The 27,069-nt window shown below is 37.3% G+C and overlaps 1 protein-coding gene across 1 annotated transcript in view; it reads left to right on the top strand.

The window, feature by feature from the left end:
- The window catches only part of LOC143647086 (uncharacterized), a 54,807-nt gene extending 29,451 nt beyond the window's left edge, over window positions 1-25,356 (top strand). Inside the window, exons 2-6 of the mRNA XM_077116710.1 lie at window positions 15,638-15,723; window positions 17,161-17,287; window positions 17,973-18,068; window positions 18,587-18,669; window positions 19,232-25,356. Coding sequence (XP_076972825.1) covers window positions 15,712-15,723; window positions 17,161-17,287; window positions 17,973-18,068; window positions 18,587-18,669; window positions 19,232-20,836 — 1,923 coding nt within the window. The 5' untranslated portion in view covers window positions 15,638-15,711 and the 3' untranslated portion in view covers window positions 20,837-25,356. The remainder of the gene's footprint in view (window positions 1-15,637; window positions 15,724-17,160; window positions 17,288-17,972; window positions 18,069-18,586; window positions 18,670-19,231) is intronic.
- The last annotated feature ends 1,713 nt before the right edge of the window (window positions 25,357-27,069 follow it).

Raw genomic sequence — 27,069 nt, 5'->3', positions numbered from 1 at the left:
TTAACTTTTGTGTAGGGTGTGAGATATGGGTCTTCTTTCATTCTTTTGCATATGGATATCCAGTTCTCTAGGCACCATTTATTGAAGAGACTCTTCTGTCCCAGGTGAGTTGGCTTGACTGCCTTATCAAAGATCAAATGTCCGTAGATGAGAGGGTCTATATCTGAGCACTCTATTCGATTCCATTGGTCGATATATATATCTTTATGCCAATACCATGCTGTTTTGACCACTGTGGCTTCATAATATGCCTTAAAGTCAGGCAGTGCAAGACCTCCAGCTTCGTTTTTTTTCCTCAAGATGTTTTTAGCAATTCGGGGCACCCTGCCCTTCCAGATAAATTTGCTTATTGGTTTTTCTATTTCTGAAAAATAAGTTGTTGGGATTTTGATTGGTATTGCATTGAATCTGTAAATCAATTTAGGTAGGATTGACATCTTAACTATATTTAGTCTTCCAATCCATGAACACGGTATGCCCTTCTATCTATTTAGGTCTTCTGTGAGTTCTTTTAGGAGTTTTTTGTAGTTTTCTTTATATAGGTTTTTTGTCTCTTTAGTTAAATTTATTCCTAGGTGTTTTATTCTTTTAGTTGCAATTGTAAATGGGATTCATTTCTTGATTTCCCCCTCAGCTTGTTCATTGCTAGTGTATAGAAATGCTACAGATTTTTGAATGTTGATCTTGTAACCTGCTACTTTGCTGTACTCATTTATTAGCTCTAGTAGTTTTGTTGTGGATTTTTCCGGGTTTTCGACGTATAGTATCATATCGTCTGCAAACAGTGATAGTTTTACTTCTTCCTTTCCAATTTTGATGCCTTGTATTTCTTTTTCTTGTCTAATTGCTCTGGCTAGAACCTCTAACACAATGTTGAATAATAGTGGTGATAGTGGACATCCTTGTCTTGTTCCTGATCTTAGGGGGAAAGTTTTCAATTTTTCCCCATTGAGGATGATATTAGCTGTGGGTTTTTCATATATTCCCTCTATCATTTTAAGGAAGTTCCCTTGTATTCCTATCTTTTGAAGTGTTTTCAACAGGAAAGGATGTTGAATCTTGTCAAATGCCTTCTCTGCATCAATTGAGATGATCATGTGATTTTTCTGCTTTAATTTGTTGATATGGTGTATTACATTAATTGATTTTCTTATGTTGAACCATCCTTGCATACCTGGGATGAATCCTACTTGGTCAAGATGTATAATTCTTTTAATGTGTTGTTGGATACGATTTGCTAGAATTTTATTGAGGATTTTTGCATCTATATTCATTAGAGAGTTTGGCCTGTAGTTTTCTTTTTTTTGTAATATCTTTGCCTGGTTTTGGTATGAGGGTGATGTTGGCTTCATAGAATGAATTAGGTAGTTTTCCCTCCGCTTCGATTTTTTTTAAGAGTTTGAGGAGAGTTGGTACTAATTCTTTCTGGAACGTTTGATAGAATTCACATGTGAAGCCATCTGGTCCTGGACTTTTCTTTTTAGGAAGCTTTTGAATGACTGATTCAATTTCTTTACTTGTGATTGGTTTGTTGAGGTCATCTATGTCTTCTTGAGTCAAAGTTGGTTGTTCATGTCTTTCCAGGAACCCGTCCATTTCATCTAAATTGTTGTATTTATTAGCGTAAAGTTGTTCATAGTATCCTGTTATTACCTCCTTTATTTCTGTGAGGTCAGCAGTTATGTCTCCTCTTCCATTTCTGATCTTATTTATTTGCATCCTCTCTCTTCTTCTTTTTGTCAATCTTGCTAAGGGCCCATCAATCTTATTGATTTTCTCATAGAACCAACTTCTGGTCTTATTGATTTTCTCTATTGTTTTCATGTTTTCAATTTCATTTATTTCTGCTCTAATCTTTGTTATTTCTTTCCTTTTGCTTGCTTTGGGATTAGTTTGCTGTTCTTTCTCCAGTTCTTCCAAGTGGACAGTTAATTCCTGCATTTTTGCCTTTTTTTTCTTTTCTGATATAGGCATTTAGGGCAATAAATTTCTCTCTTGGCACTGCCTTTGCTGCATCCCATAAGTTTTGAAATGTTGTGTTTTCATTTTCATTTGCCTCGAGGTATTTGCTAATTTCTCTAGCAATTTCTTCTTTGACCCAGTCATTGTTTAAGAGTATGTTGTTGAGCCTCCACGTATTTGTGAATTTTCTGGCACTCCGCCTATTATTGATTTCCAACTTCATTCCTTTATGATCCGAGAAAGTGTTGTGTATGATTTCAATCTTTTTAAATTTGTTAAGACTTGCTTTGTGACCCAGCATATGGTCTATCTTTGAGAATGATCCATGAGCACTTCAGAAGAAGGTGTATCCTGCTGATGTGGGATGTAATGTCCTATAAATATCTGTTAAGTCTAGCTCATATATAGTAATATTCAGATTCTCTATTTCTTTATTGATCCTCTGTCTAGGTGTTCTGTCCATTGATGAGAGTGGTGAATTGAAGTCTCCAACTATTATGGTATATGAGTCTATTTCCCTTTTCAGTGTTTGCAGTGTATTCCTCACGTATTTTGGGGCATTCTGGTTTGGTACGTAAATATTTATGATTGTTATGTCTTCTTGTTTAATTGTTCCTTTTATTAGTAGATAGTGTCCTTCTTTGTCTCTTTTAACTGTTTTACATTTGAAGTCTAATTTGTTGGATATTAGTATAGCCACTCCTGCTCTTTTCTGGTTGTTATTTACATGAAATATCTTTCCCCAACCTTTCATTTTCAACCTATGTTTATCTTTGAGTCTAAGATGTGTTTCCTGTAGACAGCATATAGAAGGATCCTGTTTTTTAATCCATTCTGCCAGTCTATGTCTTTTGATTGGGGAATTCAGTCCATTAACATTTAGTGTTATTACTGTTTGGATAATATTTTCCTCTAACATTTTGCCTTTTGTATTATATATATCATATCTGATTTTCCTTCTTTCTACACTCTTCTCCATACCTCTCTCTTCTGTCTTTTTGTATCTGACTCTAGTGCTCCCTTTAATATTTCTTGCAGAGCTGGTCTCTTGGTCACAAATTCTCTCAGTGACTTTTTGTCTGAGAATGTTTTAATTTCTCCCTCATTTTTGAAGGATAATTTTGCTGGACATAGGAGTCTTGGTTGGCAGTTTTTCTCTTTTAGTAATTTAAATATATCATCCCACTGTCTTCTAGCTTCCATGGTTTCTGCTGAGAAATCTACACATAGTCTTATTGGGTTTCCCTTGTATGTGACGGATTTTTTCTCTTGCTGCTTTCAAGATCCTCTCTTTCTCTTTGACCTCTGACATTCTAACTAGTAAGTGTCTTGGAGAACGCCTGTTTGGGTCTAATCTCTTCGGGGTGCGCTGCACTTCTTGGATCTGTAATTTTAGGTCTTTCATAAGAGTTGGGAAATTTTCAGTGATAATTTCTTCCATTAGTTTTTCTCCTCCTTTTCCCTTTCCTTCTCCTTCTGGGACACCAACAACACGTATATTTGTGCGCTTCATATTGTCATTCAGTTCCCTGATACCCTGTTCAAATTTTTCCATTCTTTTCCCTATAGTTTCTGTTTCTTTTTGGAATTCAGATGTTCCATCCTCCAAATCGCTAATTCTATCTTCTGTCTCTTTAAATCTATCATTGTAGGTATCCATTGTTTTTTCCATCTTTTCTACTTTATCCTTCACTTCAATAAGTTCTGTGATTTGTTTTTTCAGTTTTTCTATTTCTTCTTTTTGTTCAGCCCATGTCTTCTTCATGTCCTCCCTCAATTTCTCAATTTCCTTTTTGAAGAGGTTTTCCATTTCTGTTCGTATATTCAGCATTAGTTGTCTCAGCTCTTGTATCTCATTTGAACTATTGGTTTGTTCCTTTGACTGGGCCATATTCTCAATCTTCTGAGCGTTGACCGTTATCTTCTGCTGCTGGCGTCTGGGCATTTAGTCAGATTTCCCTGGGTGTCGGACCCATCAAGGTTGTAAGATTTTTCTGTGAAATCTCTGGGTTCTGTTTTTCTTATCCTGCCCAGTAGGTGGCGCTCGTGGCATACGTTTGTCTCACGTGTTTGGAAGGGATCCCCCCGGTCACCGTTCTCCGCGGCCTGGGGATTTCCGATCCAATTCTCTCAGTTGGTTCGGGGGGCCGCGCGTGGTGGGGGCGTCAGCCGCCGCGGCTTGAGGGGACCCTGTGGCTCCTTTATTAAGTTCCCTATTGGTGCCAGCTGCAGCGGGCCCGGGGAATTCGCTACCGGACCAGGAAGCTGCCCGCGGGGGAGGGGTGTCGGTCGCAGGCCGCCGCGGCCTGGGGAATTCGTCACCGGACCAGAAAGCCGCCCGTGTGGGAGGGCCACCGCAGCTTGGGTAGCCCTCTGATCCGAGACTCGTAGCCGGACCAGGAAGCCGCCCGCAAAAGAGGGGTGCCGGCCGCCGCGGCTTGGGGAACTTGCCTCTCCGAGACTCTCAGCCGGCCCGGGAAGGAGGGAGGGAGGAGCTCCGGCCGCCATAGCTGCCGCTGCTCAGGGGGTCGCGCACCGCTCGGGGATCTCACCGCAGCTGAGTGTCGCAGTCAGACTAGCCAGTCCAGACTGGGGTACGCTGTGTGTCCATTCCCTACCGTGGCCCCAGGAGCTGTTCTGCACTGTTTCTGTTCACCTAGTAGTTTCTCTGGAGGAGGAACTAAGATGCACGTACCTTACTAAGCCGCCATCTTGGCCCCTATCCTCTCTCCCTCATTTTTCAAGAACATTTTTGCTGCTACAGAATTCTTGGCTAGCAATATTTCTCTTTCACTATCTTAACTATATCATATTGCTGCCTTCTGCCTCCATGGTTCCTGATAAGAAATCCCCACTTAGTCTTTTTTGGCCTTCCCTTGTATATGATGGATTTTTCTTCTGCTTTTAGAATTCTATCTTTGTCTTTGACATTTTTTAGTCTGATTAGTAAGTGTCTTAGAGTAATTCTATTCTCTAGAATTACTGGTTTGCTCCATTTGGGGAACAAATCCTGGCCCCCTTACAGCAACATCCAGCATGGCCTTCTTTCATTATTATATTAATATATATATTAATGAAATATAAATATTTCATTATTATATTAATAATTTGAAAGCCTTCACTAAATATTCAAGTCCATTCTTGGTGCCTCTCCAAACCTTACTAATACTATAGTTTAACCAAAGTATTTACTGTTAATACACTTTTCTCTACTGCCTTCTCTCCCAGACAGTGAACTCCAGAAGTTCAGATATCAGATTGGGTTACTTAGTTTAAATTATAGTCTATTGCGAGTATTCTTTTTAGCTATTTTAATAATAAATTCAGATTTTCTCATATTGAAGATGGAAGCTTTTCGTTAAAATTGGCTGTTTCTTAATTCATTCTGTCAGCTTTTTTATCTTGTTAAAATTATTTTTTGGAGAATTTAGCATTTTCAGGTTTCAGAGCTTTTTTGGCATTGAAATACCTTGGAAGTTTCAAGTTTTTGAAAAACAAACTTAAGTAAAATTTTATAGAGCATTAGGTATTTTCGGGGTTTTTAGGAACACTGTTGGTTGGGGTTTGCCATGCTGTGGCAATTTGGAATATTTGGCTGAAGCTTGCATAAGAGTAACCTCCAGAATAACCTCTTGATTCGATTTGAAATTTTTTAGCCACTGATGTCTCATCATGCTGTTATCCGTGATGTTAGGGCCAGTTTTATTTTTGTAGCTTATGTGTCACACTGCCAGGGCCCGCTATGTTTCACGCTGCCAATGCCAGGCTTATATTCCTGGAAATTTTGTCCCATGTTGGGAGGAAGCTTAGAGTTTGGCTTAGAGAGAGACCACATTTGACCAACAGCAGAGATTTTCTGGAGATGGATGGCTCTTAAGTACTAACTTTAAGTAGGTTTAGTTTATTATTGTAAAAATAAATTTTATAAAGGCAGGCTTTAAAATTGAGGCCTTGGCTACCTGGGGAATTCCTAATAGTTTTATCTTTCCAGTTTTTCAAGGGACTTTGTAGACACTTTTTTGTTGTTGTTCCAAACACTCTGAAATGCAAAGTATAAAACATTAAGATTTTGTTTTTTATTCCTGGTTTTATATTAAATAAAGTTGAATTAGGTTGTTTAATTTATTAGATTAAATTAGTGCAAATTTTGGAAAAAAACATTTTTTTCATCTTTTACAAAAGTTAAAGCTTTAAAATATAGACAATTTTATTTTTATCTTGTATATTGATTTATCTTGGTTTTAACTAGATCAGCTTCATTACAATTTTAATTGGAGTTTGATTTCTTTTAGTTATATAAACCTTGCTATGTGGACTTATGCTAATTTTTAGAGCTGGAGAACTAAATTTGAGTTTTAGATGCCATATAGACCCTTAAAGTTCCAGGGAGCTATTAAGCTATACAGAGAGTAAAAGAATTTAAAGATAACAAAGTTTATGATATAAGCTTTAACCTTTATAAGTATTTTTTAATGAAATTATTTTTAGAAATAAATTATTAGGTAGCTGTTTTATGTTAACAAATTATAGCAGAGGCCTTGCTTTGCTCCACTGGATGTATAAGAAGAGAGCAGTACTACTAATAATTTGGCTGTTTCTCTGATTTGTAGCTTTTTAAAGAATAACTAAAACTATGATTAATAATACCATACCATTGCTTAATATTATATTGATTAATGTTAGGATATAATATGGACAGTGAGGACATTGTTCAATTTCTAGGAATTTTGTATAGTGTATAAATATATGAATATTTTGTTTATTTAAATTTAATTAGTAACAAGATAGAAAATTCCTTTTAACTGTTATAGTACTTCCCAAGCACTTTTCATGCAATAGATTAAGCTATTTTAGTATTTCTTTATATGAGGTGAAAGAATAAATTATTTGTAACAATTTTTTCCTAGCAATGAGAAGACTTATCTTTTGAAAATAAAGAATAATGTTAACATAAACATTAATAAAGATACTATTGTGATGTAAAATATTCTAGACACAGTATGTTCTAGTTTGCTCTCTCTAAATCTCTCATTCTCCAAAATATTTCGTCTTTTATAGGACTCCGATAAACCAATCAAGACCCACCCAAATGGGTGAAGACATGTCGTCCCTTAATTTAGTTTAACAACCACTCTTGACTAAATCACATCATCCAGGGAGATGATCTGATCACAGTTTCAAACATACAGTATTGAATAGAGATTATTCTACCTTTATGAAATGGGATTTATATTAAAACATGGCTTTTCTTAGGGGGCATACTTCCTTTCAAACCAGCACACAGTACTTGGATGATTGAGAAAACTTGTTTTTTTTTTTTTAATAATACATGTTAATAAAACACAGAGAAAATTTAACTTTAGCTTTGTGTGAATACTTAGCTTAACACAAAAGCTTTCCCTTTTTTCTGAAATATATGATAAATAGACCTATTAAATTTTGGTTAGCACTGATTATGACAGACAGAATTTATTTTTATAAACTTTTTTATAACTCTTTACAATTATTTAGAATTTATACCATAAAAAATAAATTTAACTTTATATATTCAGGGCTTATAGTTTACAATTACAAAACAATGTGTTTTTTTTAAACTTTCTATTACTTTTTGTATTTATTTCACCTGTAGTTTTTACTTATTTAGACTGCATAGAAATAAATTTTGATAATAAATTTAGAAAGGTTTTGAACTTGCATATTTTTTCCAGTAGCAGTAACAGATACATTAGTATGTTGAACAATTTTCTATATTTATTTTTTCATAATGTTTTCCTTCATAATTCCTTTCCATGTATTTTTTAATTATTTTGTTTCCAGTTAGGCATTTAAATAATTAATGTATTGGCCACTGCTTATGAATTAGTAAATAAATGATGTTTACCTTTTTTTTTATGCACTAGGGTTTGGCACTGCCTTCAATTTTGCTAGTTGACTACTGCCTTTTTGTTATGACTATTTTTAAACTTTTATTTTTTGAGGAGGAAATTATTGATTTACTTGGCCATAGGGTATTTTTGATGCTGTTTTGTTATTTTATTCTTGTAAGCAGAACTGAGAAGATTTGGGCAGGCTATGGTGGCTCAGCAGACAGAATTCTCGCCTGCCATGCCAGAGACCTGGGTTTGATTCCCGGTGCCTGCCCATGCAAAAAGAAAAAAAAACAAAAAACTGAGAAGGTTTGGTTAAATTATTATACTGTTGTCTAGTATTACGTAAAAAGAATAATTACCGACAGAAGATTAGAAAATGTCTTAATTTTTATAGCATTCTTTAAACCTTTTTATGCAACTTAAAACATATTAAATGAATTTTACTTTTAACATTTTATAATAAAGTTAAAGAATAAATGTTGTACATACAACTGTTTGGAATAAGAAGATATCCTTTATACTTTGAGTTTTAGAAAGTAAAAAGATTAAAAGTTAGTAGGTTTGAAAAAATATTTGGTTCTTTATTTTAACTAAAGCTGATGGAAAAAAACTTAGCCTTTTTTAAACAATGAGATGATTCATTTTTCTTATACAGCCAAGGATATGATAAAGGTAACATAAAGTACAAGAAATTATTTTGATAAAACACAGACTTTCTGCGTTTTACACTGATTACTTAGAAAAGACTTTTATAACTTTTTATAAAAACAGACCAACAGACCAAGAAAACTTAGTTACTTTAACAGAGAGAATTATAGTCTTGCATTAGTATATTATTTGATATCAAAATTTAAAAAAAATTTTATACATAGACCTATTAATTTTTTTTTACTTTGACCATAAAAGAGCTTTCATAATTAGTAACCAGTTATGAACATTTGACTAATACAAATGTAGGAACACACTAATTAATAATTAGACTATGCACACTAGCTAATAAATAGGCATTAGCTGCTTAAAACAGACATTAATTTTTACTATAACCAGTTAACACACTGGCTAACATTAAAACAGATTTACTTAATTTTATTAAATATTAATTAATTGGATTACTTATTTTTTAGGAGTATAGTTAACAGACAAATTTAGGTCAGGGCCTTAAATCCTATATAGAACACAAGCAAAATACATTAATTAGTAATCAAATAGACATAAAACAGTTATCATATTAATTTAATAATTACCAATAATTTGTTAGGCTCTCATGGGGGTCAGCAGGATTGAAGAAGGAGAATTGACTGTAGGACACCTCCGAAGAAGAAGGGGCAGAAGGCTTAGAAGGTTTTTTATGAAAGGCTCCTCAGCATTAAAGAGATTTGTTGGGGGCGGGTTATAGCCTTTGCAGGGCAAGTAGAAAGCTTAGAAGGCTTTTTGTGGAGAAGGAGTTGATTTGACATAACAGAGTGACACAGAGAAGGGTGAAATTTAAGGGCCTGAAAGGCTAGGGCATAGAGAATTTCAGACCATTTACCGTTATACTGCATAAAATTTTCAAGTTCAGTGATAATTTGCCAATCAAAAGTAACATTTCCCAGCCAGCATTTTTGTTGTTTTAAAGGATATTGTGGCCAAATTGAATTGCAGAGTTTAAATTTTAAACTCATTGGAGCTACCAGCTTGTGGCCTGCCCTGCAGATTTTGGACTCTTAAGTCCCCATGGTTGTGTGAGACATTTTCATAAATCTCATGTTTATGGATATATCCTATTGATTTTTTCTTAGAGAACTCTGGGTAGTTCAGCTTTTGTGTCCTGTTGAACAAAGCTTTACTTACCTCAAGGTCGTGAATATATTCACTTTTTTTCTTCAAGAAACTTTATAGTGTGATCTTTTACATTTAAGTTTATGGTCCATCATTAACTCATTTTGTATACTCTGTGAGGTGTATGTTAAGGTTGATTTTTGCCACATAAATAGTTTTTTCAGCACTATTTATTGACAAGACTTTTTTTTCACTATTAAATTGCTTTGGTGCATACATTGGGCAGAAAACACTTGACCTCATAAATGTGATCAATTCTGGACTCTATTCTGTTCTATTGAGATCATTGTCTATCCTTATCACTATAGCACACTGTCATGATTACTGTAATTTGATAGGCAACCTTGAAATCAGATAGTATAAAGCCTCCCATTTTATTATTTTTTTCATAATAACTTTGGCTCTTATAGGTCCTTTGCATTTCCACATAAATTTTAGAATCAGCTATAAAAGTTTCAATGAAGAACTTTGCAGAGATTTTGATTGAGATTGCATTGAGTTTATAGATAAATTTGGAAATAGACACTGCTCTGGTTTGCAAGCTACCAAAATGCGATATACTAAAAACGGAATAGCTTTTAAAAATGGGAATTAAGGTGCAAGTTCTAAGGCCATGAAAATGTCCAAATTAAGGTAAGGCTGTGAAAATGTCCAAATTAAGGCACCAGCAGGAGGCTACTTTCACTTGCCATGTTCACCACATGCCTTCCCAGTTGAGTCAGAAATGCTGAATGTAATCAGCCTTCTTGAACCAAGGTATCTTTCTCAGGATTCCTTAGATTGGACAGTTCTATAGACTTATTTTAATTGGGACATTTTCTCAGCCTTGGAACTGTAAACCTTGCAACTTATTAAATTCCCCTTTTTAAAAGCTGTTCCATTTCTGGTATATTGCATTCCAGCAGTTAGCAAACTAGAATACCATGTGATTGTGAAAATCTTCTTTTTGCAACAGTTAAAATGTGTATGATGCACCCTTTATTCAAGCTATGGGCAGATGAGTTAAAAGTAAGGACAAAAAATAAATAAACAATGAGGGGGAGGATAAGGAGCAAAAAAAAAAATTGGTGTTCTAGTTTGCTAGCCACCTGAATGTAATATATCAGAAACGGAATGGCTTTTAAAAAGGAGAATTTAATAAGTTGCTAGTTTACAGTTCTAAGGCACATTGGATTGGCTTTTATAAAAGATTTATTGTTACAGATTTAGAGTTCTAAGACTGTGAAAATGTCCAAATTAAGGCACCAACAAGAGGATACCTTCTTGGAGGAAAGGCAGCTGGCTTTTGTCTTGATTCCTCTGTCATGTGGGAAGGTACATGGCGACATCTGCTATATTTCTGTCCCAGCCTCTGATTTCAAGCGGTTCCCTCAGCTTCTGGAGTCCTTCTCATATCCTTCTGATGTCTCCTGGGGCTTTATCCTTCTTCATCTCTATGTCTGCATCTAGCTGTCTACTTTTTGTATCGGAACTGTGCTCTTTCTCTCTCCATGAGCTGGACTCTAGTAAACTATCTTAAGACCCACCTTGATTAAATGGGGTCATATCTCCAGGGAAATAATCTGATCAAAAGGTCCCACACAAACAATAGATCTGCCCTCACAAGACTGGATTAGGATTAAAAGAACATGGGTTTTCTGGGGAGCATAACAGTTTCAAATCAACACATGTGGGTTTAGAAAACAACCATTCATGAAATACAGGATTCTCATACACTTCTGGGACTGAAATGAATTGTGAACCAGTATTGACCATTCTTCAATGTATATATGAGTCTCTGGAATCTTTTTAAAATGCAGATCCTGATTCCCTTGTTCTCAGATCGGGCCTTTGATTCTGGTTTTCTACCATGCTCCTAGACAAGCTAATGCTGCTAATCTATTACTATACACTTTGAGTACCAAGGCCCTGTTTGGGATATCAGGTTCCTTAGTAGTCTATTATATGTATACAACACAGTTCCCCGTTCCATTCCTCAGTCATTGTACTTAGGCTCCCTCCATCCATTGCAAATTGCCAACACTGCTGCCGTAAACACCAGGCGTTCAAATGTCTATTCATGTTGCCACTCTCAGTTCCTCCAACTATATATCAAGTAACAGGGTTGCAGGATCATATGGTACCCATCTTCCCAGCCTGAGGGGCTGCAGCTTTCAGCTTCCCTGCCAACAGTGAATACGTATATCTCTTTCTCCACATTTGCTCTAGTATTTGTTTCTTTCTGTTCACTTTTAAACAGTTTTATTTGCACGAGACAATCCGCCCTAAGTAAAAAATCATTGGTTCCTGGTATAATCATTCCATTGAGTCTTGAGATGTTTTAATATTGTTTGATGTACAGTATACAAGAGGAAGGAGTTACTAGAACAGCTTGAATATGCTCAGAGTTTTCACAGACATGTGAGAAAAAAGTTGCTAAATGAGCCCATATTCCAGTTGCTCTTTGGTTCCAAGTTATAGACTGAGACCCATGGGCTGGATTTATTTATCAGAGCTCATTGGAGCTGGTGGCATGCTTAGTAAGTCATCATTTGAAGCAGTGAGAAAAGGGTAAAAGTGCTTGCACAGTTTGATTGTGAAAGGAGGAACAGCATACTAGGAATAAGAAAGGAAATTCTTACAGGAACATTTTGTTTCAAAATAGAAGAGAAAATGCATGTAAGTCATGAGGGGATTGTGATAAGAGGAGAGGTTGCTGGTAAAGACTTCAATTTTAATTGCTAATATGGTTTCTTTAGAAATAGGAAAGAGGAATTCAATTAAAGGCAGTCTCTTTGTTTTTAACTTATTTTTTATTTTATTTATGATACATAACCACATACAATACACATTCTCATCATATGATCATTCCATTCTTGTTATATAATCAGTAACTCACACTTTCATCACATAGTTGTATATTCATCATCATGATCATTTCTTAGAACATCTGCATCAATTCAGAAAAAGCAATAAAAAGAAAACAGAAAAAATGCATACATACCATACCCCTTACCCCTCCCCTTCACTGATCACCAGCATTTCAATCTACTAAATTTATTTTAACATTTGTTCCCCCTATTATTTATTTATTTTTAATCTATATGTTTTACTTGTCCGTCGATAAGGTAAACAAAAGGAGCATCAGACACAAGGCTCTCACAACCACACAGTCACACTGCGATAGCCATATCATCATACAATTATCTTCAAGAAACATGGCCACCGGAGCACAGCTCCACATTTTCAGGCAGTTCCCTCTAGTAGAGGCAGTCTCTTAATCAGGGATAGCTTGCCCCTCCAATGACAGAGTATTAACTATTACTGAGAGAGTAATAACTACCACTGGGTATGAATTCTGGAATAATTATAGAGATTTTGGTGCTAGATTGAGGTGATTTCTCAGATATTACATCATTCATCTTATGGTTTAATCTGTCTGCTGAAAGAAATATGAAATGTGAGAGTACATGAGATTCAAAAACTGTGGGACTTGAGATGACTACAAAGTGTGGAAGAAAGATTCGACTACCAAGATATATCTGAAAGCTCTAGGAATCATGGCTTATGTTTCAACTTAAGCAATAATGTAGTAATTTGCTGTGTCAGATAACCCTAATAGACATGATAGATTACAGTCACCTCCTGTGGAGGCAGATGTGGTAAGTGCTCAGATGCTTGTTGACTGATGGGGCAAATACAAGGATTTGTATTTATCAGAAATATTGTTCTTAGGAAGTATACGGTGTAAATTAACCTTTAATATCAGAGCTTACCCTTAGTATGAAGATTAAACTTTCTACAAGTATATTTAATACAAATATTTATTTCTCTGGACTTGGTGCAAATGGGTAAGTCTGCTGTTTACCCCAGAAAAGCAAGGCTCTTTTAATGCGATCTGTTTGGGTTGGAACTTTTGATTAGGTTGTTTCCATAGAAATTAGACCCCACCCATTCGTAGTGGGTCTTTTTCAGCTTACTGGAGTCCTTAAAGTGGGAGACCCTTTGCAGAATGATCAGACACAGACATTTAGAGATGCAAGGAAGAAAAACCACCCCAGGAAAAGCCAGAAGGATGCACAGAAGCTGAAAGAGCCATTTTCAAACCAACCCAGGAGAGAAGGAGCAGCAAATTTCATCCTGTGCCTTCCCATGTGACAAAGGAGCCCCGGACACCATCAACCTTTCTTCAAACTCAAGGTTTCCTTCTCTGGATGCCTTAGTTTGCACATTTCTGTGGTCTTAGAATGATAAACTTGTAAACAATCCCCTTTGTAAAGTCAATCCATTTCTGATATCTTGAATTCTGACAGCTTTAGCAAACCAAAACAGTGAGTTAACCCTACCTCTGTTTATGATACTTTATCATTATTTATCCATGAAGTGCATGCAGTTATTAATGATGTCTAACAGGAGTATTTACCTAATACATATCCATTCATATATATATATACATAATAAAATGTAGGATGTTGCAGCTTATTATGATTAATATAGGAAAGGATTTCTACTGCCACTTCACAAAAATATCAGACCAAGGAAACAGATTTTCTTCCAAATATCTTTATTATGTATCTTCTCATCCTCCTTATTCTATGAGAACTGTGGGACATGACAATGACATTATATACTTCTCTGTCCTGATGCAGAGGCTTTTCATGGTTAGGTTTGATTTATAGAAGACATTGATCCTTCCAAGTTGATCAAGACTTCCAAATCCATTGGGCTGAGATGTAGAACTCAATGTTGATGGGATTGTATTATTATACATCACATGTGAAAGAACCAAAATGATTTAGGACAAACATACTATATTAGTTGTTAAACACTGCCAGAATGCAATATATCAGAAATAGAACAGCTTTTGTAAAGGGAATTTATTATGTTACAATTTTCAGTTCTGGTACCAAGAAAATGTCCAAACTGAGACAGCAACAAAAGGTTACCTTCATTCAAGAATGGCTGATGCTGTCCAGAACACCTCTGTCAGTTGGGAAAGCACAAGGTTGGCATATGCTGGTCCCTTGCTACTGTGCTGCATAGCTTTCAGCCTCGATTCCTGTGGCGGTTCCTCGCTTGGTGTCTGTGGCCCTATGCTTAGCTCCTCCAGGACACAATTCTGGGTTCTGGGTTACTTAGCACCTCATGGGAAGGCATATGGTGATGTCTGCTGGGCCCTGCATCTCTAAACGTCTGGGTCTCATGTTGGTTCTGTCAGCTCTGAAACAACTATTCTCCAGGTGTCTGCATTGACTGAGATTTCTTCAGAATGTTTCCCCTTTTAAAGGACTCCAGTAAACTGATCAAGACTCACCTTGAATGGGCACAGTCACATCTTCGTCCAAATAAAGGTCACACCCATAATCCATCACGCCACATCTCTTTGGAGATAATCTAATCAGAAGTTCCTGAACTGCAGTGTTGAATCAGAATTAAAAGAAACGATGTCCCCTGTGAGACTGGATCAGGATTAAAGCATGGCTTTTTGGAGATACATAATAGCTTCAAACCAGCACATGTACCCAGAAGTACAGTTGCATTTTAGAGCAGGGAGGGAGAGACAAGAGGACAGGGATGGATGTTCAAAAACCAATGCTAGTACATCAACCATGCATCATTATATCTGAGAAATTACAGACTGCATTCTCTCATGGTAAAGGCCTAATTCCGGATGAGACATGGGTTAGGAATTACTGTGTTTGGAGTCAGAGAGGGAATTAAAAGTCTCTCAATACCATGGGGATAATTAATACATTCAGTTCAGTGATTTTCATGTTCTTATCTCTAAAATGAACTTATTCTCATCTTCTTTATTTGCTGGAGAGGCCAGCACCTCCTCTGTCTTGACACTGTGAGAGACCTCCCCTTATTTCTGTCAGAGCACACTTCATGTTCCTGTTGACTGGGCTGGTTTTATACCCAAGTGAAGGGTTTGGGTTTCATGACATATGTATCTGGAAATTTGTTCAAGACTTGAGTCTGAAGGCTTCTGTTTCCTTTCTCAGCTTCACTCACCTACTGTTTGTCTGATTTTGAGTGAAAATCCAGAGAAAGACAGTTGTCAGCTGAGTGATTGACAATGCAACCACAGGTAAGTAGGAAATTCTTTAACTGAAGTTATACTACTCTTGCCAAGCAGATGGGTAGGTTTTCCCATTTTGGAATGTTCAAAAGAAAACTAGTTTTCCTTACACTGATGTTCCCATTGCTTTTAAAAAAATCAGTTCTGTAATTGGATGCAGTGTATAGGGGTATTGTTCCCTTTGTTAGAATAAAATTTATGGCACTGACAAATTTTCAAGATTTGATGAGACCAAAAACAAAGAGAAGGGTCTTCTTTTTATCTTGAACAGGGAGATGAAATGAAGATGTAAGAGGGTCAGTGGACATTGATGTAAGCCTCAGAAAACGTTGAGAATGGGTGTTCTCCTACCACAGGAATGCTCATACTCGGGGCCATCTTTTAGTATAGGCACTTCAAGGGTCCTTGGCTTGTGATCCTGAACTGCTTTATTTAACATTATCATGAGTAAGTGAGTTACGTAGAATTGAGGGAAGCAGTGCTTACTGATCCAGAGTTCTGTGTGAAACCTGTTCAGTTCCCCAGAACAGAATTCTAGATATTGCTTCAAATTCCCATCATTTTAATGAACAATAGACCAGTGAATTAACATTAGAAAGAAAGCACTTTATTCATTATCATACTAAATCTGTACAAATGCATAACATACTGTTAAACAATTTTGGAAATGAGAGGAAAGTGAGGTCATACATACATAGAAATATCTAATCATGGTCTTTTTTTTTTACTCTTTTTTTATTTTTATTGTTTTAAAAAATATATAACAAACAAAAACATTCTTAACATATAATCATTCCCTTCTACATATATAATCAGTAATTCACAATATCATCACATAGTTGCATATTCATCACATGATCATTTCTTAGAACATTTGCATCAATTCAGAAAAAGAAATAAAAAGACAGCAGAAAAAAATTCATGCATACCATACCCCTTACCCCTCCCTTTCATTGATCACCAGCATTTCAATCTACTAAATTTATTTTAACATTTGTTCTCCCTATTATTTATTTTTATTCCATGTATTTTACTCATCATTTTTTTAAAGTGATAGATCATGCATATTTCTTGCCTTATGATGAGTCTGTAGATTTACTTAAAATTGGTGGGAAAGAATATTTTTGTTATGGATGCTCTAGGGCAAGTATTAAAATCAGCATGAGAAAGTCATAATTAAAAGCGTATTGTGTAATTTTCAGGTGTACAACACACCACTTGTTATGTGATATTCCTTTACAATGGAGAGTATATGTTCAGAATGTCTATGTAGCTGTGAGTGTTTCTAAAAGGCATATGGCAGTTCAACATTGAGTGATCTTACTTCAACTCCAAATAGATTTTCAGCTTAATAAACAGTCTCTACTTCATCAGTGCTGTCATTTTGAGCATCAGGACTTTGGTAAGGATGGCCTTGTGTGAACTCAAATTTCTGTGTTATTTTAGGACTTAATAACCTTCAAAGATGTGGCTGTAGACTTCACACAGGAAGAGTGGGCATTCCTAGACACATCTCAGAGAATGCTATTCAGAGAAGTGATGCTGGAGAATATCAATCATCTCGTCTCAGTAGGTGAGTCTCTAAAAATTTTTGTCATTGATATATATCTATCAGCTATCTACTATCTACCTATGTATCTATCGTATATCTTCTATTTATTTCAAGTATTTAGCTTAGCTTCTCCATATAGTTGTATAATCTTTTTATATTCTTTATATTTTATATTATGTATACAGTTAAATTATAACACATATAGTCACTCAAATATATTTTCTAATTTTTTACTTAAATTTACATCACAATCATATAATTGTCTTCTTGACTGCAACTTATTTTCTTTCTTGATCTCAGTCTGCAGAATGCAGAGCAGTATTGGGAAGTTGGTGGATAATTTTTGAATGGAAAAATAAGTGACTAAACATTTTGAAATAATTATTCAGCTCTAAGGACCGTGGTGAGGTTTCAAGACACCATTGTAAAAAAATATCACATACTGTTCTCCACATAGAATTTAGGTTGTTTTGCTGAAAGTTATACTTACTGCATTATTCATGTAAATAAAAGCAATTGTGGCAACATGGGTTTTCCCCATTTAGAATATGGAGAATTCTGCAGCTCTCTTTGAACTTGGGCATGGGCACCAACAACCAGATGTCCAAACTGCAGTGGGAACAAGATCAAGAGTTACCCTTTTGCTCTTTTTGAAGACATTATTAACACTTAACTCAAAATTAGGTATCTTTTCTCATACAAACAGGATGTCAGGTCTGCAAATCAGATACGCTTTCCCAGTTGGCACAAGGAGAGGAAGTGTGGAGAGAAGGAATGGGATTTCTCCAAAATCAGAGTCTAGGTGAGCTCTTTGAACCTGTGCATCAGTAATGGAGGGGCTTCGTGAATTAGTGGGTAGGTCCTTGGAAATAACTTCAGGTTGCCTTAAGTGAGTTATGATTTCTGAAATGTAGGAAAAAATATTGGGGAAATTTTTCCATATGTGGTCATTATTCTATAAACTTATCAAGCTCTATTCAAGTGTCTTTGATTTTGGGAAAGGGATATTCATATTCTGTTGGAAGTAAATAGTCACATGAGCCTTGTCATGGTCTTACTCTTGGAAGATTTTCTCCCTTTTTTACCTCCCTGACATCCCAACTTCTTTTTATTTTCTCATATTTTAGTTCTGAAAATCTTCTCTAATTTTTACTGTCTTACCATGTTTTCTTCTACCTGCTGTATTTCTTAATTTGATATTGTTATCTAGCCAAGTGTCAATGTTTGAATGTATTGACAGGGGTATTTGGGACTTTCTCCTGTATTCATTCACCTAATGCTACTCTAACAATTTTTTGTTTTTTTCCCCAATAATACTAGGCAGGAAAAGTGCCTATAAAAAGCAAGAAATGATATTCATGCAACTTACCTGTAGGAAAGACAATTCTAACATCATGTCCTTGGTAAGCATCATTGGAGTGAATCCTGATTTTCCACATAGATTCCTGGGGATTGAATAATTAGGAATTCAGTACAATCAATGTAGGTGTAATTAATATTGGGGTTAAATGCTAATCCAGCAAAAATCTGTGATATTTTGCATTTAGGGGAAAATTTAACTGAATACAAATATCACCTGTGTTTTTATAAAAGCATGATTGAATGATCATGATTGACAAACATGAATGAATCAAACTAATATCATCTAAATGCTCTCTCTTCATGAATTCTCTTTTAAAGGATTCCACTAAGTGGATTAAGACCCACTTTGATTGGGTGGGGTCACATTTTCTTGTAAATAACCTCATCAAAACATTCACCCAACAATGGGTCTTCCCCATAAGATTTGCATGAAAAGAACATAGGCTTTTCTGTGGTACATAACAGATTCAAACCAGCACACATAGGAAAGATATTAATTGGAGACTCTCACTGTAAGATTTGTCAAGAACTCATATGTAGGGAAATGAAGGAATGTGTGTATATGTACAGATGTTTTATGATCTCTCATCTAATTCCCCACAGCAAATATCTCATACTCGAAAGAATTCCTTTAAATGTAATTATTTGCAAGAAGATTCCACTCTCAGATCAACAATGACTCTCAATGCATTGATTCCCATGGGAAACAAACCATGTTTAAGCAGACCATGTGCAAAAGCTCTCAGTGATCAGTCATCTTTTAAGCTCATTCATAACAGAAGTAAAGCATATGAGTGCCACCGAAGTGCCAAAGTCTTTATTAAAAGCTCTGACCATGGACAATACCATATGAATAAACCATATGTGTGCTTTCTATGTGGGAAGAGTTTCATTAGATTTTTTGACTTTAGACGACATGAGAGAACTCACACCGGAGAGAAGCCCTATGAATGTAATGTATGTGGCAAAGCTTTCAGTCAGTCTTCTAATCTTCAAAAACATGAGAGAACTCACAATGGAGAAAAACCCCATAAATGCTATCTATGTGGGAAAACCTTCAGTCAATATTCTTATCTTACACAACATGAGAAAACACATACTGGAGAGAAACCCTATGAATGCCATACTTGTGGGAAAACTTTCAGTCAATATTCATATTTTAGACAACATGAGAGATTACACAGTGGAAAGATACCCTATGCATGCCATACTTGTGGGAAAGCCTTCTTTCATTGTTCTACCCTCAGACGACATGAAAGAACTCACACTGGAGAGAAGCCCTATGAATGTAATCTATGTGGCAAAGCCTTCAGGCAATCTTCTCATCTTCAAAAACATGAGAGAACTCACACTACAGAGAAAATCCATGCATGCCACCTTTGTGGGAAAACTTTCAGTAAATATTCTTATCTTAGACGACATGAGAAAGTGCATACTGAACAGAAACCCTATGAATGCCAAAGCTGTGGAAAAGCCTTCCTGCGCTCTTCCCAGCTCAGACGACATGAGAAAATTCACACAGGAGAGAAACCCTATGAATGCCATATCTGTGGGAAAACTTTCAATCAGTATTCTTATCTTAGGCAACATGAGAGAGTACACACTGTAGAGAAACCCTACCAATGCCATATCTGTGGGAAAACCTTCAGTCAATATTCTTATCTAAAACAACATGAGAGAGCACACACTGGAGAAAAACCCTATGAATGCCATACCTGTGGGAAAGCTTTTCTTCGTTGTTCTCACCTCAGACAACATGAGAGAACTCACACTGCAGAGAAACCATATGAATGCCATATCTGTGGGAAAACTTTCAGTCAATTTTGTTATGTTAGACGACATGAGAAATTACATACTGGAGAGAAACCCTATGAATGCCATACTTGTGGAAAAACCTTCAGTCAATATTCTTATCTTAGGCGACATAAGATTGCACACACTAGAGAGAAACTCTATGAATGCCATACCTGTGGAAAAACCTTCATTCGTGCTTCTGGTCTCAGACGACACGAGAGAACTCACACTGGAGAGAAGCCCTACAAATGTAATCTATGTGGCAAAGCCTTCAGTCAATCTTCTCATGTTCAAAAACATGAGAAAACTCATACTGGAGAGAAACCCTATGAGTGTTACTTATGTGGAAAAGCTTTCATTCAAAGTACGGCCCTCAGACAACATGAGAGAACACACAGTGGACGGAAGCCATAAGAATGTAACCTATATAGGAGAATGTTTCTTTTTCTATTGTTAGACAACATGAAATTATTCAAACTTGAGAGAAACTCTATGAGTGTCACCAGTGTGGGAAAGCTTTCAGTCAGTATTCTGACTTTAGATGGAATGAGATAACTCACCCTACCCATGTTTTGAATATGGAAGACCTCAGCTATAGCTTTAACCTTTAAACATAGCAGAGAATTCATACTGAAGAAACCCTGTTTGTTATCAGTATGTTAGTACCTTTAGCCCAACTGTACTATGTCAGTTAATAATAAGGAAATATATACAGGACAGAATCTTTATGAATGTCATCTATGTACCTAAGCCCTTAGTAGATAGTTTGATATATAAAAGAACTCACAATATAAATTTAATAGAAGTGGAGAGTCCTCATCTACCACTCTGATTAGCAAGCCAGAGAAATTACACATGAGGAATTCTATGAACTCAATGTAGGAGTGCCTTAATTTGTAATTTATATTTTAAGTAAAATAAGTGGACTCCATAGGAATGAAACACTAGGTCTGTAATTACTGTGCACTATCATTAAGTAAAAACATGCCTTGGTATGCTAAAATATACTCAACTTAGGAATAATCATAAAATATGAAATACGTTGGAAAAGTCATGAAACTTGAAATAAGAGGGAAAAGTCCTCGGAGTATGATACCCCTGGGGACGCATCAGAAATTTCATGATGGAGAATGTATTATATGTAAAGTCAAGGGAAAAAAATTTTAAGAAATTTAGGAAGTTGTGAGCATGAGCTATTCTTCTTTGTGAGGGAAAGCAAGTGAATAGGGCAAGTTATTGGATATTTAGTGATGGAGATCAGTGATGGAAATGTTATTGCCATGGACATAGAATGTGAAGTCTGATTTTGGGGTCTTATAAGGTAAATAGATATGCTTCTATGACTGCCTCTATTGTATCAGTAATGAACATTTTTTAGCTTAGTAATTAAATACCTAAAGGATAGGAACAAATACGTTTGCTTTGCCTCAATCTTAAAACAATACTTCATCTTGGTAACTACGATATTTATCAGTGGGTGAGAGGGTCCTGCATATAGTAGTTCACTAGAGGAATGAATCAAGGAGAGGTCCGGGTAACTCCCGTTTCCCCTCACTAATGATCCATTGGGGAGTATCATTCAGAACCCACTGAAATCATTTCAATAATGAAAGAAGTAACAGATTCTACAGGGCCCATAGACAATGCCATTACAGTGGTCCAGATGTGGGAATCTGGTCCTTGACATTAATTTTGGAAATATCCAGAGCATACCTATATGAAAACTTTTCAGCTCATTTTATAATTTTAAATGATTGCTGAGTTCTTTCCTACTAAAATTTGGGGCACTAGAAGTATTTCTATTCTCACCATCACACCTTATATTTTATGAGAAAGACTAGTTGCTTTACCCTGGAGACAAAGTTGTCTTCTCTCAGCTTCCATTATATATAGACATAGTGACTCATGTAGTGTAATAAGTGATGAAACTTTTTGTTTGCAGATGACACGTTTGGGTATATGGAAACCATTATCTAATTTACAAAAGAAAATTATAGGCCATTGTAGGAATGTCATAGGGTCTGACATAAAAATTAAACTCAGTTTTTCTATGTTAGAAATGTATTGGGAGACATAATCCATATTCCTGGGCTCCAGATTTCATGGCATCAGAATTTGCATGTCCAGTTCAGTGCTGGATCATCCCAGCAGTGGAAGCTGTCATAAGAAATTTACCTATTTGACATATGTCCCTGAGGTTCAGGCCATTAGCCTCATCTTCCAGGATGGGATCATTCTTACCTTCTTTCCTACCAGGGTCTCAAACATCTTGGCTCTTAAGAGCAGTTTGATATATCCTTCATTGGCTATGTCATTCCAAAGATATCCATCATAATAGGACCCTTGCCATATCCATAAATATGGTAACATAAATGGTGCCTTTCCATGTCAGTTGTTTCCAAAGGTCCCTTTACTACCCTATGAATATAGATTCTTCACATTCTGTCCACGAATCTGATCAGACTGCTAAGCCATGGGTGATGGCTTCCCCCACAAGTCAGTAAACAGATACATGGGGATGCTTAGACCTAAGAGTTCTGGGATTATTAGGACCACTCACAATTCAGCCCATTGTTTGCTTTTTCCAGTGCCAGAGGTGCTATATTCTCAGCTCAAGACAAGGGTAACAGCTGCTGCTGTTGAATGGCTTCAGCTTGACTGACCTGTCATTGAACCAGCACTGAGCATCTGGTAGGACATCCAAGTGTTGAGGTCCTCTGGATTCCAGTGCATAGAGAGAAGGTCCTTGTATTGCAACAGGTTCACTTCCTGCAAGCATGTCACTTCCTAGGAATCTGAGCAAGTACAGTCCTCAACATCTCATTTCTATTTGATACTTTGTTAATGGGCACTGTCTGGGTAAGAGTTCTTATTACCTAGAGCCCAGGATATGTTGAGAATTTCTAGCCTTAGGACAACCTGAGAGCTTTAGGTAATCTTCCATTTCCACCAAGCCCCGATAGCACAGCAGAAGTTGTCTTTCATAGGAGTATTTAGTGCTGGAAGCTGTTATTTGAAGCTATTAGGTACCCAAAAAAGGTCATGCTGTTTTAATCCATTCCTGTGGGTACAGACCAGTTGTGGGTGCAGCAATCTTTTGGTTAGATTATTTCAATTGAGATGTGATCCAACCCATTCAAGGTAGGTCTTAATCAATTTACTGGAGTCTTATGGGAGGATAAAAAGAAAAAGCCCAGAGAGAGTCAGAGAGAAAAGCCCTGGAGAAGCAAGGCTTCTGGGAGTTTTGTGCTCTAAAGTTCCATGGTTCTTCATTCCATGTAGGCTGTTTCCATGTTTCCCTTCCACTGGAATGCAGTTTTCAATGTCCCAGTTGCTTAAATTGTACAGGACTCAATAAATTAATTCTCAATAAGTTCTTTCTTATGGCCTTTGGATAGCTGTTACTTTGAGTCATTAACTCTAGTATTCTATTGTCCCATTTGCTTGGAGGTCACAGGGAGCATGAAAGGCCAATATCTAATGGGAGCACACACATTGCTGGGGCACGTGAGCTATAAATGCAATAGCTTGATCTGATTGAAGGTTTGTGTATCAGATCACAAAGCTTATACATTTCCTGAAGGCTAAAGCAGGGGTGCCAGGATCCACACGCTGCATGTGAATTGCTTTCCAGTATCTAGAGTATGTGTCTAAAGTGATGAGATAACATTGGAACCCATGACCAGGGATAAGCAGTCTAATGTAATTGAGTTCACTAATCCCCACCAGATATGGCCCAGAACACTATGCTATGTGATCAGAGCTCATTATCAGGAGTCACATGACTGTTCTCCCTTTGAACTAACTGCCTCTTCTAAAGGGAGTCCTCATGACTTGTCCCATGTTGCATGTGAGTTAGGCCTTTTGTGTCCTGTGATGGATCCAGTAGGCAATCTTGGCAACTTGTTGGATACATTGTCAGTATGGAAATTCTATTAGTGTTCTTCAAATGGTCTATTGCAGTGGGTGTTTCTTTGTTTTGTTTTGTTTTTGCTCAAGCTACCAGAATGCAATATGCCAGAAATGGATTGGATTTTACAATTGGGATTTAGTAATATAATTTAAAATTCTGAGGTCATGAAAATGTCCCAATTAAGGCATCAAGAGGATGATACCTGAACTCTGAAGACAGGTTGCTGATATTCAGGATATTTCTGTCTGATAGCAAATCATATGGCCAGCATCTGCTGATTCCTCACTTCCAAGTTTCATTGCTTTCAGTTCCTGGTTCCAGTGGCCAGCTCTCTGAGCTTCTCTGGGTCCTCACTTGCTCCTCCAGGATTTTTCTTTCTCTGACTGTCTGGGCTTTTTCTTTTTGTCCTCTCATAAAAGACTCCAGCAAATGAATTAAGACACACTTTGAATGGGCTGGATCACATCTCAGTTGAAATAAACAAAATGTCACACCCACAACTATTCTGTGCCCACAGAAATGGATTAAAAGAATATGGCTTTTGGGGGGTACATAACTGTTAGGCTTGGAGGACAGGACCCCTTCCCCCACAATGTGACCTACTCCTAGCATATATTTCAGAAAGCCTCTCCCACCCCAATCTACACCAGCCCACATCTCCTTCACTGTCCATCAGCTGCCCTCTTGCAATACCCTGCCATTGCTCAACCTTCACCCTCCAGCAGATGCATTCTGATGGTAAACTCCCTTTATTCAATATCCGCCTTCCAGCATTTACAACCCTGCATGCCTAAGGCAACACTTAAATTTTAAACTTAAGCAGTGGAAAGCTACCAACTCCTAACTTAGCCCCCTATTTCTGAAAACTACCCAGTAGAAACCTGTTTAACCTTGCTCCCATCTCCCTAATCCTAAGCCATAAAAATCCTATCCCCTGCCACCTTGGGGTGGCTATTTCTCTTTCTCTTGAAATGCTGCCCAGGTGGCTCTGTTTCTTCCTGAAATAAAGCTTTTGCATGAATTCTTTTGTTCTCGTCTCGTTTCTGGTGAGTTTGCTGAGTTTGCCTTTCATCTGGTGCCAAAACCCAGAATCTGGAGTGAGGTGACCCCCCCATCCCTGATCTTGAAATCTAGGAAGCAGTGGGCAGCTGCAGCTCATCCCTGGCTTACTCCTAGATCCTAGTCTGTGGTCCTGTGAGCAGTTCCCCCCCCCCCCCCGTGTCTCCTGGCAGTCTTAAAGGCAAGGGACCCAACCCATTCTGCCATGCAGCTGGGGAAGCAGTAGGCAGCAGCAATTCATCCTAGGCTTACTCCCCAATCCTGATGGTCCAGTTAGGAACAAAGTCCCAAAGTACCCTTCTGGACCCACCCTGCAAACTCCACCTCTGACAACTGCCACCCATAAAGGAAATGGAACTTCACCTTCCCCAGTCTGCCAGGCCCAAAGCCATAAGTCCACCCAACCTACCTTGTTGCCATCTATTTCCTATCCCACTCATTGGATTTTATCAGTCTCTGAAAGCCCCAGTGCCAGGCTCCAGTGCAGCTCCAGCAATCCCTCTGGACAAGGGTGCACCAAGTCTCTAGGTTGAACCCAAGATGACTCCTCTCCGAGATACCATTCTGATTTATCCAGTTCTTTTCGAGCTTTGGGTTGCCAGTTCTAGAGGAGACCTTTGATCAGTTCCTTTAAGTTGGGAAACACCCAACTCTAAGGAAAGCTTTTTCTTCTCTTACGTTGATGACATGGGTGTGGGGCACTCTCCTCCCTCAATGCTCCCTCCCCCCACCGGGTGCCTACTTAAGCAATACAAAATCTTAGGTTACTGAGACCAAATTCAACCTAAGCATCTCATATTCTATTGTAATACTGCCTGGCCACAATATAAGCTAGATAATTCCCAATGGCCAGAAAACAGAAACTTTGATTGCAAAATACTCTGAGGTCTTGACAACTTTATCGGAATGGAAAGTGGGGTGAAGTTCCATATGTTCAGGCCTTCTTTTCTCTCTGCTCTCATCTGTCTTTGTTCCTCTTGCTGAAGCTATCATATTGATGTAGCCCATGCCCCCCTAACTCAGCCCCACCAGAACAACTTCCTCCCCTTAGCCTAGTCAATCTGATGGTTTTGACACCCCCCCCCCCAACAGACAAATTAACCTCTGGTTCCAGACTTTCGAATTATTCCCCCTCCAACTCCCTCTGAAACCTGCTCTCACTCTCAAACTCCCCCCACCCAACTCCCTCTGATACCTGCTCCTGCACGAGTTGCTGCTATTTACCATCTAACCCTCCCCAACTCCTACCGCTGTGCAAAGTAGCTGATACTGAAGGTATAGTCCGTGTACATGTCCCATCTCTTTAGGAGATATGTCCCAAATAGAGAAAAAGCTAGATGTGTTTTCAGCCAACACTGCTCAATATATTTAAGAATTTACATTCCTTTTACAATCTTGTAATCTTACCTGGAAAGATCTCCATATGATTCTCACCTCCACTTTATCTCCAGAAGAAAGGGAAAGAGTTTGGCAGGCAGTACAAATACCGCAAGCAGACCCCAACTGGTAAAGTCAAATTGATTACCCCACAAAGATGCAATCACTTACAAACCTGCATCCTTGCAGGGCTTGAAAAAGCCTCCCTAAAAATGATTAATTTTGATAAACTTAAAGAAGTTTTTCAGGTACCCAATGAAAACCCAGCCCAATTTATGGCCATGCTTACTGAATCTCT

Source organism: Tamandua tetradactyla, chromosome 9, assembly GCF_023851605.1.
Source record: "Tamandua tetradactyla isolate mTamTet1 chromosome 9, mTamTet1.pri, whole genome shotgun sequence".
Taxonomy (NCBI): domain Eukaryota; kingdom Metazoa; phylum Chordata; class Mammalia; order Pilosa; family Myrmecophagidae; genus Tamandua; species Tamandua tetradactyla.
The sequence above is the reverse complement of the archived record's forward strand: the minus strand, read 5'-3'. Positions and strand labels throughout refer to the sequence as shown.